Source organism: Petaurus breviceps, unplaced genomic scaffold (assembly GCF_028583685.1).
Source record: "Petaurus breviceps papuanus isolate PSGF00001 unplaced genomic scaffold, PetGlider_PUasm1.0 140, whole genome shotgun sequence".
Taxonomy (NCBI): domain Eukaryota; kingdom Metazoa; phylum Chordata; class Mammalia; order Diprotodontia; family Petauridae; genus Petaurus; species Petaurus breviceps.
This window is the reverse complement of record NW_027185698.1, coordinates 46,898,919-46,912,301: the sequence shown is the minus strand read 5'-3', so window position 1 is coordinate 46,912,301 and position 13,383 is coordinate 46,898,919. Positions and strand designations below refer to the sequence as shown.

The 13,383-nt window shown below is 41.4% G+C and overlaps 1 protein-coding gene across 14 annotated transcripts in view; it reads right to left on the bottom strand.

The window, feature by feature from the left end:
- The window catches only part of CTBP1 (C-terminal binding protein 1), a 473,381-nt gene that overhangs the window by 17,356 nt on the left and 442,642 nt on the right, over nucleotides 1–13,383 (bottom strand). For all 14 annotated transcript variants that reach the window (XM_069071532.1, XM_069071498.1, XM_069071522.1 and 11 more), the window contains one exon: nucleotides 1,480–1,694. In XM_069071532.1, the coding sequence (XP_068927633.1) occupies nucleotides 1,480–1,694 (215 nt within the window). The remainder of the gene's footprint in view (nucleotides 1–1,479; nucleotides 1,695–13,383) is intronic.

Sequence of the window (13,383 nt, the reverse complement as noted above, 5' to 3'; positions counted from 1 at the left end):
GTGTCGCGCAGGGGATCACCTTCACTACAGTAGCAATCTCAATAGGGCTTATTTTCGGGGGAGGGCTTATTATTGGGGAAACATGGGGTGTATATATATATATAAATTATATATTTTATTATATGCCAGAAACGGCTAAGTGCTGGAGGTACAGAGAAAGGCAGTAGCAGTCTCTGCCCTCAAGAAAGCTTCCTCCAATGGGACCATTTTAAGTCAAGGATTTTGAATCTTTACTTTCTACTGCAAGAAGAACACATATCTAAGTGTTCAGTCACGGTGGCTATAACATAGAGCAAGGACTAGCTGGGTTCATCCCCAGATGTTTTACTTTAAAAAAGTAATTTTAAGATGACACCCAAGTTAATCTGTTTTATACCTTAAGCCTTGTAAAGGACTTAAGAAGTTAGGAATTAGTTTTGGAAAATTCAGGTCCAGATCACTATTTAAATAGTTATCAGCCTCTGTGAGCATTTTCTTTGAACACAAGGGGGCGCTAGGCAGTCATAATACCTGATCATTTTAAAAGCACCAATAGCAACAAGGCCTTTTTAAGTCCAGCATGTTACTGAAGAAGAAGGGCATTTCAAGTTGTGAATTTTTCTCCACACGGGATTTCAGTTTCCCTCTCTGCCTCCTAGGGAATACGGAAAGTTGCCTTTTGGGTAGAAAGAGTCTTAGAGCCCTGTCCCTTTCCCCATAACACAAGTTTATTTGGGGGAGAACTGACCCAATGCTCTCTCTTCATGCTGTGCCTCTCCCATGCCCACGACTCTTTGCACAGTCCCTGCAGGAGGCTACCTTTTAGGAGAGGTGCCTGCCTGAGGGCACTGGAGGGCTACATGAGAGAGGGAAGGGCAAGGGGTTCCCTGGCCCAACTTGCAGAAGGCCCAGAATTACTCTCGTTCTTGATCCGTGCCGTTCTAACTTCTGTGGACCTATGACAATTTTCACTGTATAGCCCTGGAAACGGGATCATTTCCCCAGAAAATTCAAGATTCCCACCCTACTCATTAGCACAGAACAACAGCAAGCTCCCACCTTTGGGACATCTGACCGTGCAGGGTGAGGTAACAAATAATTAATGAACTACATATAGAGAAAAAAGCCATGATTTTTTATTTTTGGGTAAATTCACACAATTGGTTAAATTTCCTATGCTACTATACAATGTTATTTCATTTGATTCTCACAATGATTTTATTATTAAAATTATATTATTAATAATTATTAAGCATTAATATGCTATTATTAGCCCTATTTTACAGATCTGACTTAAGTCAAACCCAATGAGAAGTACCACTAAATAGACCAATATGGCATCAACTCTTTCCTAACTATGAGGGTCCGCGAAGAAAGGGCAGGAAAGAAAAAAGACTAGACTCGCTACCAGAGCCCCAGAGAGAAGAGGGAGATCTCTAGAACACTCACACCTCACACCAACCCAAATGACAACAGGACCCAAGTGCCCTTTGTGGTTACCTGCTTAATGGTGAAGTCATTAATCAGATGGTGATTGTGTTCATTCAAGCTGCAGTGTAGGGTGACACAGTCACTGTGGAACAGGAGGTCCTGTAAAGTGCTCACCCTCTGGAGCCCCAGAGCACGCTCAATGCCGTCAGACAGGTAGGGGTCATAGAAAATGACATTGAAGCCAAAGGCTTTGGCACGCAGCGCAACCGCCTGTCCGACACGACCTAAACAGAGAGGCAAACACATGAACAACAAGCACGGCAACAGAACCAGCCTGTCTGTGGGGACGAGAACAGTGACACTTGTGTGCCTTAAGACTGGTGAGTTGTTCTGTGCACACCATCTCATTTACTCCTCATGACGAACCTGTGATTCAGGTGCTTCACATAGCCTCTTCCCCCAGATGAGGAACTTGTGTCTCAGAGGTGACATGACCTACCCAGGGTCACACAGATCACAATGAATCAAACAAGCATTTATGACTTGCCTACTCTCTACCCACAGGCCCTTGCTGAGGTTCTGGGGACACAAATGCAAGGAGTAAAACGATCCCTACTGTGTGCATGACACTCACATTCTACTACCTGAGAGGCAATGTCTGAACCCAAGTGTGCCTGACTCCAGGTCCTGAAATGTCCTCATTATATCACATGGCCTTGATGCACCCTCATGCCAGGCCTTTTTTAGGCTGGTCTTTAAAATCTCTTTAGGATCTCTACATGTTATTTACAATACAACTCTAAGACATAATACAACTTAATAGCGCCAACTAATAATGTCCACAGTTCCCACCAAAGAAGAGGCATAAAACCTTCCTGTGGAGGATGGGGGCAAGTAGGAAAGCAGAGAGCTAATGCTAAGGAACCCAGGAAAGGAAATCTGCTCACAGATGCTAATAATGTTTTCTCCTAAGGTTTTGCATTCCCAAAGCACAGGTGCTACTCTCATAAAGTTAGCTCAGGAAAGATTTGAAGTCTTATAGCAAGGCAAAACTGAAGTTTATGTCCATCACCTGGCATCCTTCCTCCACAAGTGCCTGCCCCATTTCTATTGAGGGCACCGTGTCTTGCCAGGTGTTGGCCATCTTCAGCTATTTCAGTTGACAAACGTTGTTGATCCTACCTCTTCTCTCCATCATTCTAGTTCAGACTCTGACCACCTTTGCTGTGACTGCTGCAATAGTCTCTTCCTCATTGGTCTCCTGCCTTCAGAATCTCCTCTCTCCAGCCCAACTTCCCAATCAGCAATAGTGATTCCCAGTCTAAGAAGCTTCAGGGGCTCCCTACTGTTTCCAGGATGAAAGACAAACTCCTCTTCTGGTATTTAAAGCCCTTCAGAGTCTGCCCCCGATCTATCCTTCTAGACTACTCTCACACTATTTCCCCTCACACTCTACATTCTGGCTGAACTGGCTTACTCACTTTTCCTGCACATGACCTTCTTTCTCCTACGTCTGCACTGGCTGTGCCTCATATAACGAATGCTCTCAGTTCTGCCTCTGAAAATCTCTAGCTTCATTACAGGCTCAGCTCAGTCTGAGCTGATTCCCCCCAATTGGAGTTATTTTGTATTTACTTCCCTACGTACATGCTGTTTTACCCCAGAAGAATGAAAGCGTTTAGACAGGGACTTTCTTGGTCCATTTTGGTCTTTGCCCAGTGTCATCATGTAGGGAGTGTTTAACAAATACTTGTGACATGAAGTGAATCACAGTTACAGAAAGATTTTGGTGATGACCCGGTGTGATGTCCACATAAAGGTGAATCCTTCTGTAGGGTCTCTCCAAGGGTGAGATGCATCCTGAGGATGGCGCTGGGCCCGCAGTGACCAGGCAGGTGACCTCACCTCACTCAGGTTCTGCTTCATCCTCTGCAAGTGGGAGTGACAGTGGTCCTCCCTCCTAGGCTGGTTTGAGCAAAAAATGACAGCATGGTTTTGCACATCTCAAAGTGCTAGATCAATGCTGGCTATTATGGCTGCTGTTATCAACTGTTATCAAGCCTCTGTTCATTTTCATTTGTTCATTACAAGCAGCACCTTGTATTTCTAGAGTGTTTACTAAGAAGTTTGAACCAATATTCGCCTCCCAGGCTTTTCTGCAACTGCTTTTGTTTTACTCTCTGCAGTCAGTCAGGGCAAGCTCCTGTAAGAGACCAACACTGAGATCTATGAAGGGCTTCTGTTCATCTTTTCTGTCCAGGCCACCCTAGATATCTCAGTCCCCTCTAAGATGATTAAGTCATCAAGGCAAGCTTTAATTCTGTTCAATATACTTTTGAGAGGAAAGTTTGCAGAGTGGATAGTGTTGACCTCAGAGTCCAGTCCTACCCCTGGTACATTCTGAGTCATGTGACCTTGGGCCCCTCTCTTAACCTCTCGGGGTCTTCACATCTCTCAACACCATAAACTGAAGAAGAGGTGTTCATCTGCATTGGGAGATGGGAATTTCTTCATTGGAAACTCCCTACATTGATACCACCACCATCATTTATTGTAAATGCAGAAAAGTATATAAAACCATTCTAGAACAATTTCCATCCAAAAATTTGATGTTTAAAAGGGTCATCTCCAATGTTCTTGAAAACTGGCATAAGTAGTGCTCAATCCCTAATGATGCCAGATTAATGAACGGTACCGAGGATTGTTTACTATCACATAGTAATTAATCAAGGAGTTGCACTATATAATCTCTAGGGTCCCTTCTGAGTGTAAATTTTATGCTCTTATGTCCCTTTTTATGACATTACTTTCCAGCCTCCAACTTTATAATGGCTTTGTACCATCGACTGCAGAGTTCACTTATGGGTAGATGACAAATGACAAATGACCAATACGTCTTAAAGTCTTATGTGGTTGATCCCCCATGTTGGCTACTACATAGCTCAAGGGAATCCTACTGGGCAGGGAGTGCCACCAGACTACTGCTAGGTCTCAAATTCTGCTCACCTTGTACTGTTAACCATATCTAGTCCTTATCATAAGGTTTTTGGAAAGTTAAACATAACTCCTCAGAAAAACAAGATGAAGACCTCTGGCTTGCTGTAGCAGTTTTAATATCTACCTTAGCATTCACCAGGTCTCGCCTACTACCTGGTCAGCACCATTCTTCTCAAATCTCATCTTCCAAAATTTCACTTGAGATATTTTGCTAATCTCTGCATTGTTCCCACACAGACTGTTCACCCTGGCTTCGGTGCCATTATCTGTAACATTTCTTTTACTAGAAATGCCTCCGTTTAATTTAACAAGCATTCATTAAATCTTTTTAGTGCTGACTCAGGCCCCAGAGTTGGAGAGTTGGAAACAGATCTTGGGAGCCACTGGTAAAATCCAAACATGGGCCTCCTCTCCACCGCAAGCCCAATAAGGGCTCTTTGGGCCACCCAGCCCTTATCTGAGGACCTGTGCTGGAAGGGAGCCTGCTGCCATGGTCACCTCTTTCTGATCATGCTCATACTCCATAGTCACCTACCACCAGAAGTCTTCCTTGACAAACCCCAGATTCACAATATGCTCTTCTTCTAAATTCCTTACCACTTAGAGACACACTCCAAGTCAATATTGTCAAACTCAAATAGATATGGGGACCACAGCCATAATAAAGATCCCATGGACCACACATTGACTTAGTTTTAAAATGTAATGTTAGTACTGTTTTATTTTATTTTTATTTATTTTGTTAAATATTTCTCAATTAATTCAAGACGGTGGTGGGCCACATGTTTGACACTGGCTCTAACCTACACTTTGGTGACCTTGTTAATCTCATTTGTTGCTTGTTTTAAGAGAATTAGGTAGCTACATACAGTGCATAGTGTTGGTCAGAAGGACCCAAGTTCAAATCTTGACTCATTAGTGGCATAACTTCAGATAAATCACTAAAAAAGCCTGTTTCCTCACCGTTAAAATTAGAATATCCACTACCTCAGTGTTAAGAGAATCAAACAACACACACACACACACACACACACACACACGGCTTTGTAAATCTTAAAGTGTTACATATAAATGTTATAGTTACCATATTTCTTTGTTTCCTATATACACATTGTGTCTCCACAAAAAAGTGCAAGTATAGTTTTCTCATTAGAAAATGACAAGGCTGACCTAAAATGTCCCTTCCAACTCTAAATCTATGATCCTATATTCTTATGCCCCAGAAGCAAAGAGAGTCTGCTGCCACTCTGTCACTCAAGGTTCATAGGACAAATCAGTTCACAGCAGGTGCCTAATAAATAACCGCTCAGTGAATGAACAGAAATGGAATATTTCCGGGGCTGAGGCTGTGCATAAGGAAGAGAAGGAATAATGCAGAAAACACTTTAAGTGACACGACCTTTTCTTTGAAAAATGGGCCTCGATCCAATATTATAGGCATAGAAAATAGGAGGAAAAAAATACAACTTTGCAGATAAAAATTACAACTTTGCATTCATTTAATTGGTACTTCCATTTACCCTACTTTGTTTACTTCATTCTCTTAAACCATTTGTTAGAATCTTGAGAGGGCCAGTGAGCAAAGCCAAGCAAGCTTTGATGTACCTGCTTCTTCTGCTCAGCCTCTCTGTCTAGGCCACCACTGCAGAATACCTCTTGGTACACCCAAAGAGTTAAGTGTGTGATTTTGCCCACTTGTCCCTATGGCTCCAATTAAAGGAAAATTATAATTGGAAATGTTAATTACTTACACAAGGATGAACTGTACCCATGGCAATGCCATTTAAATCCCAGGGATTCGGTGGATGACCTTGGTGCCTTCAATGTCTGACCAAACTCTAAGCACGTTACAGCACCTGCTTTAGCTACTTTTATGGCCATTGGAACAAACTGTTCCCATCCACCCATTCTGTCGGGGGAAATCTTCACATCCGTGGGGTAGATATCCCCCTGATTCAGACAAGTTTGAGGCTTATTGGTTATCCTCAATCTGGTTTAGCCCACCTGCCAAGATAGTTTATAGGTGGGGTTGCTGCACATGCTACAGCTTCCTGGAGCCACAAGTGAGAGTTGGATGAATCAGGTGGACACCAAAGGCTGATGAACAGCTCTGAAAAGGGTTTGGCAATCCCTCACAGAAGAGATACTAGTCCTCCTGAACACCCCATACACTACTAATGGGTAGTGATAATTCAAATACAAAATCAGGTCTGTTTTTCTCTTTTGATCTAAAATAAGTGATGAATTAAAATTTGCATATTTGAGAGAAAAATATGTAACTTTTCTTTTTAAACTGGAAGATGTTTGTTGCCTTCAACTACATTATACATAAAAGGGCAAATAAAAATCAGCATGATTCTGTAAGCAAACAGAATAAAAAGGAAAAAGAAAAGGGGAAATTTAAATAATTATGAAGAAAATTTCCACACACATATAGATTGTCCATGTTTACTCTACTGGAAAAGAGCTTAAATACATCAGTTAGTAATGGCTAAAGAAATATTTTTAAATGGTGAGGCTTTTGCAGGAAAGGATGCTGTCCAAACTGTAAATAGTAACTAGCTGCTGCTCACATAAATGAGGTATACTCCTATATAAAGCAAGCTCAAATGGAGTTTGGGCTAGAGGGAGGAGCTTTTTATAAAGTCACTGAGTACTCAGGGAGGAAGCAGGAGACACTGGGTTTTGAGCTATTTTTCTCGCTTTTCTCAAAGGTGGCAGTCATGGCCTGAACCCACAGGAGTGTCTGATTAAAGAAACCCTTGATTTACCCATTTTCTTCTGTGGTGGAACTCCAAGAGAGAAGGTCACCTACAATAAATGCTTCCACTTCCTCTGAACTCCTTACATTCTGGCTTCAGACTGCGTTGTTCAGCAGACACTACTCTCTTCAAAGTGACCAAGATCTCTCAAAGGTCAAATCTAATGACCTCTTCTCAATCCTCATCCTTCATATCACCCTCTTCTCTGTGACATCCTCTTCTCCCTAGGTTTTCAGGATACTCCTCTCTCCTGGTTCCCCTACTATCTGATCTCTCTTTCTCAGTCTCCTTCATGGGACCTTTTCAGCTCTACAGACTCAATTATCAACTCTATGCCGATGATCCTCAAAACTCTTTAATTAGCCCTATCCTCTTTGTTGACCTCCAGTTTCACATTTCCAATTGCTTACTAGACATCTACACTGGAGGTCCAATCAATATCTTAAATTTAACACGTCAAAAAATTGAACTTGTTATCTTTCCTCTAAAAACAAATAAACAAGCAAACACCTTCTCTCACCTCTCTAAACTACCCTGGTATCCCTAGACTGATGTAATCCCACTGATTGCTATGCCTGCCACAAGTCCCTCCCTACTATGGTTTACCCTCCATTTAACTGCCAAAAGGATTTTCCCAAAGCACAGGCCCTATCATGTCATTCCCCCTACTCAATAAACTCAAGTGACTCCCTATCAGCTCTAGGGTCAAATATAAAATTGTTCAAAGCTTCTCAGAATCTACCTTACCCTGTCTTTTGCTGTACCTTGAACAAGACACTGCATCTCTTGACTAAGGGCATTTTCCTGGTTGTCCTCTGGGCCTGGAAGGCTTTTCCCTCCTCAACTCTGCCTCCTGGCTTCCTTCAAGCCCCAGTTACGATTCCACCTTCTACAGGAAGCCTTTCTCCACACTTCTGAAGTCTAGTGCCATCTCTCTGTAGATGACTTCCCATTATCTCATATATACATTGTGTGTACGTAGCTGCTTGCATGTTGTCTTCCCCAAACAGACTGTGAGCCTCTTGAGAGTAAAAGATCTCTTTTAACTTTCTGTGCATTACAGCGCTCAGCACAGTGCCTGGCACCCAGCAGGTGTTAATGTTTATTAACTGACTGATCCCTGGCATCCCACCCTCTCCTCCACAACTACCTGGAGTTCTTCTGAAAAACAACCCTCTCCTATCCTCTGATGCCCTCCACTCTCTGCCGTGTAAGCCCTCACTCTTCCTATTTCTGAGCCTGTCTGGGCCTCTGGGAGAAGGTACAGCATGATAATCTAACCATTAACCAGGTGCCTCAAGCAGCGGTTGTGCAGGTGTCCCTGGGAAAATCCTCTACCCCCACAACATGCTCCCACCCATTCCCCTCAGCTCATCTCAGGCTTTGGCAGGTGCACCTGAAGGTGCTCAATACTCCAAGCCCTGCCTCCTCCTCCTCTTTTTCTGGGTGGGGCAGTGAGCTGCACAGATGAGCTGTAATCTTCCCCAACGAGCATCACACCATCTTTCCTCCCAAAGCTATCCCCTTTTCCAACTTCGCTACTACAGCTGAGGGCACCACAATTCTAGTTAGATTGGTTGTGGACCCATATTCAAAACCCTGGTGTTTATCCCAAATCAGTTGTCAAATATTGCCATTTCTACCTCTATAAAACCTCTGGAATCCATCCTGGACCCTACCTAGTATAGGCCCTTAGGACCCCTTGCCAGGATTGTTGCAATAGCCTCCTAACTGCTCTCCTGGCCTTATTTTCTCCTTTCTAGAATTCATCTTCCACAAGCTGCCAAAGTAATGGACAAGTCTGACCATGCTATTCCCTTTCTCAACAAATCCTACCCCACCCCCAACTCTGGCACTAAATATTATTTCATCTTTAGCTCATCAATTTAAAATTTCTATTCTTTGAATAAGTTTTATAATGGACCTGATTATCAGAACAACAGTAAATGCATATAGTCTGTAAATACTTAAATAACTATACATATATTAGGGGTATACACTCAAAAAATTTTTACCACTGAAGGGGCAGGATCAAAAAACTTTGGAGACCATTACTTTGGAGAACCATAAATGAGTCTTGGCAGCAGCCAATGTCTGCTTAAAAGATTTACAAGGAAAGCCTGTGGTGTCAACTGGGGATTTGTGATCAACATGATGATTCTGATTCCTTGTTTATCATTCCTGGGAAAATAAGATATATGTTATGTGAAGTAAACTATCCCTACAAACTGAAAGTCACAGGTTGAACTTATTTGGGGTTTTACTGCTAGCAAATCACATTAAAAAGAGCTTCTATCAAGTGCTCTCATGGGGTTGCAGAATGTCAGAGCTAGGAGGGCTCTTAAAGAAATCTAGACCAACCTTTAATTTTGTAAATGAGGAAAGTGGACCAAGGATGTTCAATGATTTTTCCACTGTCACAGAGCAAGGCTGGTATTTATTAGAAGTCAGCTCTACTTTACATTCCAATGTTTCTCTAACATACACTTTTAGCTCAGTTTCTGACTTAGCCCTTCTACCCCTTTACGTGTTTGTATATGAGAATTAATGCCAAACCTGATGCTAAGGCAGTATGAATTCCTCACACTAGAAGAGAGGTATGAAGCCTCTCTAGTTTATTCTCTTTATTCAGACAGAAAGATATACTTCAGAATGGTTTTCAACAATAGCAATTTCAGGGAAACCAGATTTCCTATTTAACCCTATAAGTAAGGTGGATTTTAGTATTATTTGTTATTATTTCTTAAAGTTCAGTTTCTCAGGATCCACAGCCATAAGAACCTCTTGTTCCCAGGTATTAGATATGAGTTCCCATAACTATGGTTCAAAACATCTCTAGCACACTTGCGCAGCATTATATGATGATAAATAATATAAACATCCACTGTGACTGTGCAGTGAGATACAGGGATGGGGTGATGTAAATTTGTGAGGCTATTGCTGGCAATATGCCTTCCTTGTCTGTTGCCTCTATTAAGCAGGTGGGCAGTGGTCAGTGAAATGGGTAATCTTAGGGTTGAATGCACAAATGCTGTGTGCCTCAATTGGCCCCCACTGAGGCTTAGGAGGAACCTTAGGGTTGAATATACACAAGATTGAATGCTGTGTGCTTGATCAGCTCCCATCAAGGCTTGGGGGGAATCCGTATTTGCCTCAATCGGCCTCCATTGAGACTTGACGGGATTTAGGGGGATACACGAGTAGTACCTGTGTCAACTGACCCCAGTGAGACATAGGGGTAGTTGCCCCACCTTCCTGTCAGCCCCTGTGAGAAGGGTGATTAGGGAATGCTGTAGGAATTTGTGTTCCCATTATCAGCAATCCTCTTCTGAGAGAACTAGACAAGAATAAAGTAAGATTACTAACCCTTTCTTAGTGTCTTTCCTGTGTGACCAAATCTAGAGTGAACCTGTGATAGCCCTTCTGTGGGCTGTGTTTATTTGTCTTACAAACTCTAAAATGGTCTGAAAATTAAATTGACCTACCTATATTCACCTACTAAAACCTTACTGATTTTATTGTTGAGACATACAAATTTGTTCTATATGTTTCCAAGACTGCTATTTAAAAATGTGAATGGAGTTTTAGAAATATTTTGACATTTCTCAGAGGCTAACAAAATCTGGGTATTATAAGAGGATTCTAGATTTCATCATTTTATTGAAAAAGATGAAGAGTTAGAGCTTATGCTTTCTTCTTTTCTGTTCTTCTACTAAGATGAATGCTAATTAACCATCTTTTTGTTCCATATTTGGTTAAAATGATTAACTTCTTTTAAGTATGATCCTAAATAAATATTTTAATAGGTACTGAGAACCAATGTGCCCATCCCTATACTGGGAACTGTAAGGGATGTGAAACTCTGTGCCTGCCTCTTAGGAATTTACATTCTAGTCGGGGAACCTCAAGTTTAGAGACATGGTAAGACCACTAAGAAGGGCTAAAAAGTCAGTCAGAGGAGTCTGGGTTTGACAAACAAGGGAATAAGAAATCATTTCGTGAAAACACAGAACTATACCTATTGAGCTGGAAGTGACTATTGAGGCCATCTGGTACAACCTCATTTTCCCAAAAAGGAAAGTGACGTCCAGAGAAGATAGGAAACTTGGCCAAGGTGAGAGATGGCAAAGCTGAGTTTTGAATACTGGTCATAAGACTCTAAACCTTTCTTGCCATTATACCTTCAGTGTGGGATTCTTAAACAGAGAGGTCACACATTTAATGCAGTGTAAGAGAGCACAAGACGAAAGGAAAATTTTAAAGGGTTCCCTGAAGATCAGCTAAGAGACTGTTACAGTAACCCAGGCACAAGGTGGTGAGGATCTGGCAGAGCTGGGACAAAGCATTTTGATGCCTTAGACAAGGTATAAAAATTATGCCGTTTCTCTTCATCAGTCTCTGAGTTTTCATTGCAGTCCCTGAAACTTTCCTTATCAAAGTCAATTCCCAGGCATTATGGAGAACCCAATTCTCTCTGGCATTTAACATACACTTATTTAGAAAGAATTATGCTATAAAATATCCCCCAGATCAACTTGTGTGTTGTTTAACGTGAGCTGGCTGACTTCCTTACTCTTCCTTACTGGCTGTGGGGTCTGGACTAAGGTAGTAGGTAGCAATGAAGAAAAAGTAATCAATTCAAGAAATACTTTGGAAGAAAAATCAAAAAGACTTGGTAATAAACTGGATAGATAGGGGCAAAACTGAGGGATAAGGATCCCAAGGTTCCAGCTTTAGGAATGGAAGAAATCTGGTGTTACAGCTTATAATGGCCAGGCACAGATAGGGAGTCAGTTTTATAAGGAAGATCATGAGGTTGGTGTTGAACACAGTGATTCTGAAGTTGAGAGAAAACAAGAATCACTGGAACATTATTTGGAAGGCAGGGGTAACACCTGCAAACAAAGCTGAACATTACTTTGCTTATATCTAAGGGGGATTTATTGCTGCTTTTCTTTTGCCCTGAAGAAACCATAAAGCAGCCGAGCCTGGCTTGATTTCTAACCACAGACAGCTTCGTTAACCCCAGGAGCTGCCCCAGATTCTCTGGGGTATTAAAAGCAGTTAGCACTGCTATAGTCACTTAATCAGCCCAACCAGTTTAAATTTATTTAGTTTTTCAAATGCTTTATTAACTTCTGATTTACATCATTCATTTCCACCAGATTTTGAGTTACAAATTTTCTCCCCATTTTCCTCTACCCATCACCCCAAAATAGCAGTCCCACAGGATATCCCCTCCTCCAGTCTGCTCTCTCCTATATTTTCTCCCATATCCTTTTCGACTTTTCCAGTGGATCTCTATGCCCCAGTACCTGTATATCTTATTTCCCAATTACATGTAAAATAGTATTAATAATAGTGTATATATATTTGAGTATTTGATTTTAAGATTTTGAATTCCAGATTCATTCCCTTCCTCCCTTGTCACCCAACCTTACTGGTAAGATAAGCAGTTCAGTATAGGTTGTACATGTGTGGCTATAACATAAAACAATAACATTATATATTGTATATATATTATATATTGTAAAAGACTGACTGTATTTCCCTCCCTCCTATCCCACCTCCCACTTGTTCTATTCTCTACTTTGATCCTGTCCCTTTTCAAAAGTGGGTGCTTCCAACTTCCCTCCCCGCCCCAGACTGCCCTCCCTTCCATCATCGCCCCTCTCATCCCCTTCCCCCCCTACTCTACTGGAGGGTGAGATACCCTATTTAGTGTGTATTTCATCCCTTCCTCAAGCCAAATTCAATGGGAATAAGGTTGACCCCTTCCCTTTTGCCTTCCTATTCTTCCCCTCCATCGTAATCATTTTCCCTTGCCTCTCCTACATGAGATAGTTTACCCCATTCTGTCTCTCCCCATCTCCTCTCATTATATTCCTCTCCCACCTCTTAATTTCACCTTTTAAGGATTATCCCTTCCTGTTAAATTGGTCCTGTGCCCTCTATGTATACCTGTAAATATATACACATATTCACATATGTATTCATATGCCCACATACATATATATATAAATATATATATGTATATATAAATATATATATGTATATATAAATATATATGTATGTATATATATATATATTTCTATTCCCTTCAACTACTGAGAAAAGTTTCGAAAGTTACAATTACTGTTTTTCCATGTAGGAATATTAATAGTTCAACTTTGATAAGTTCCTTATGATTTCTTTTCCCTGTTTACCTTCTCAT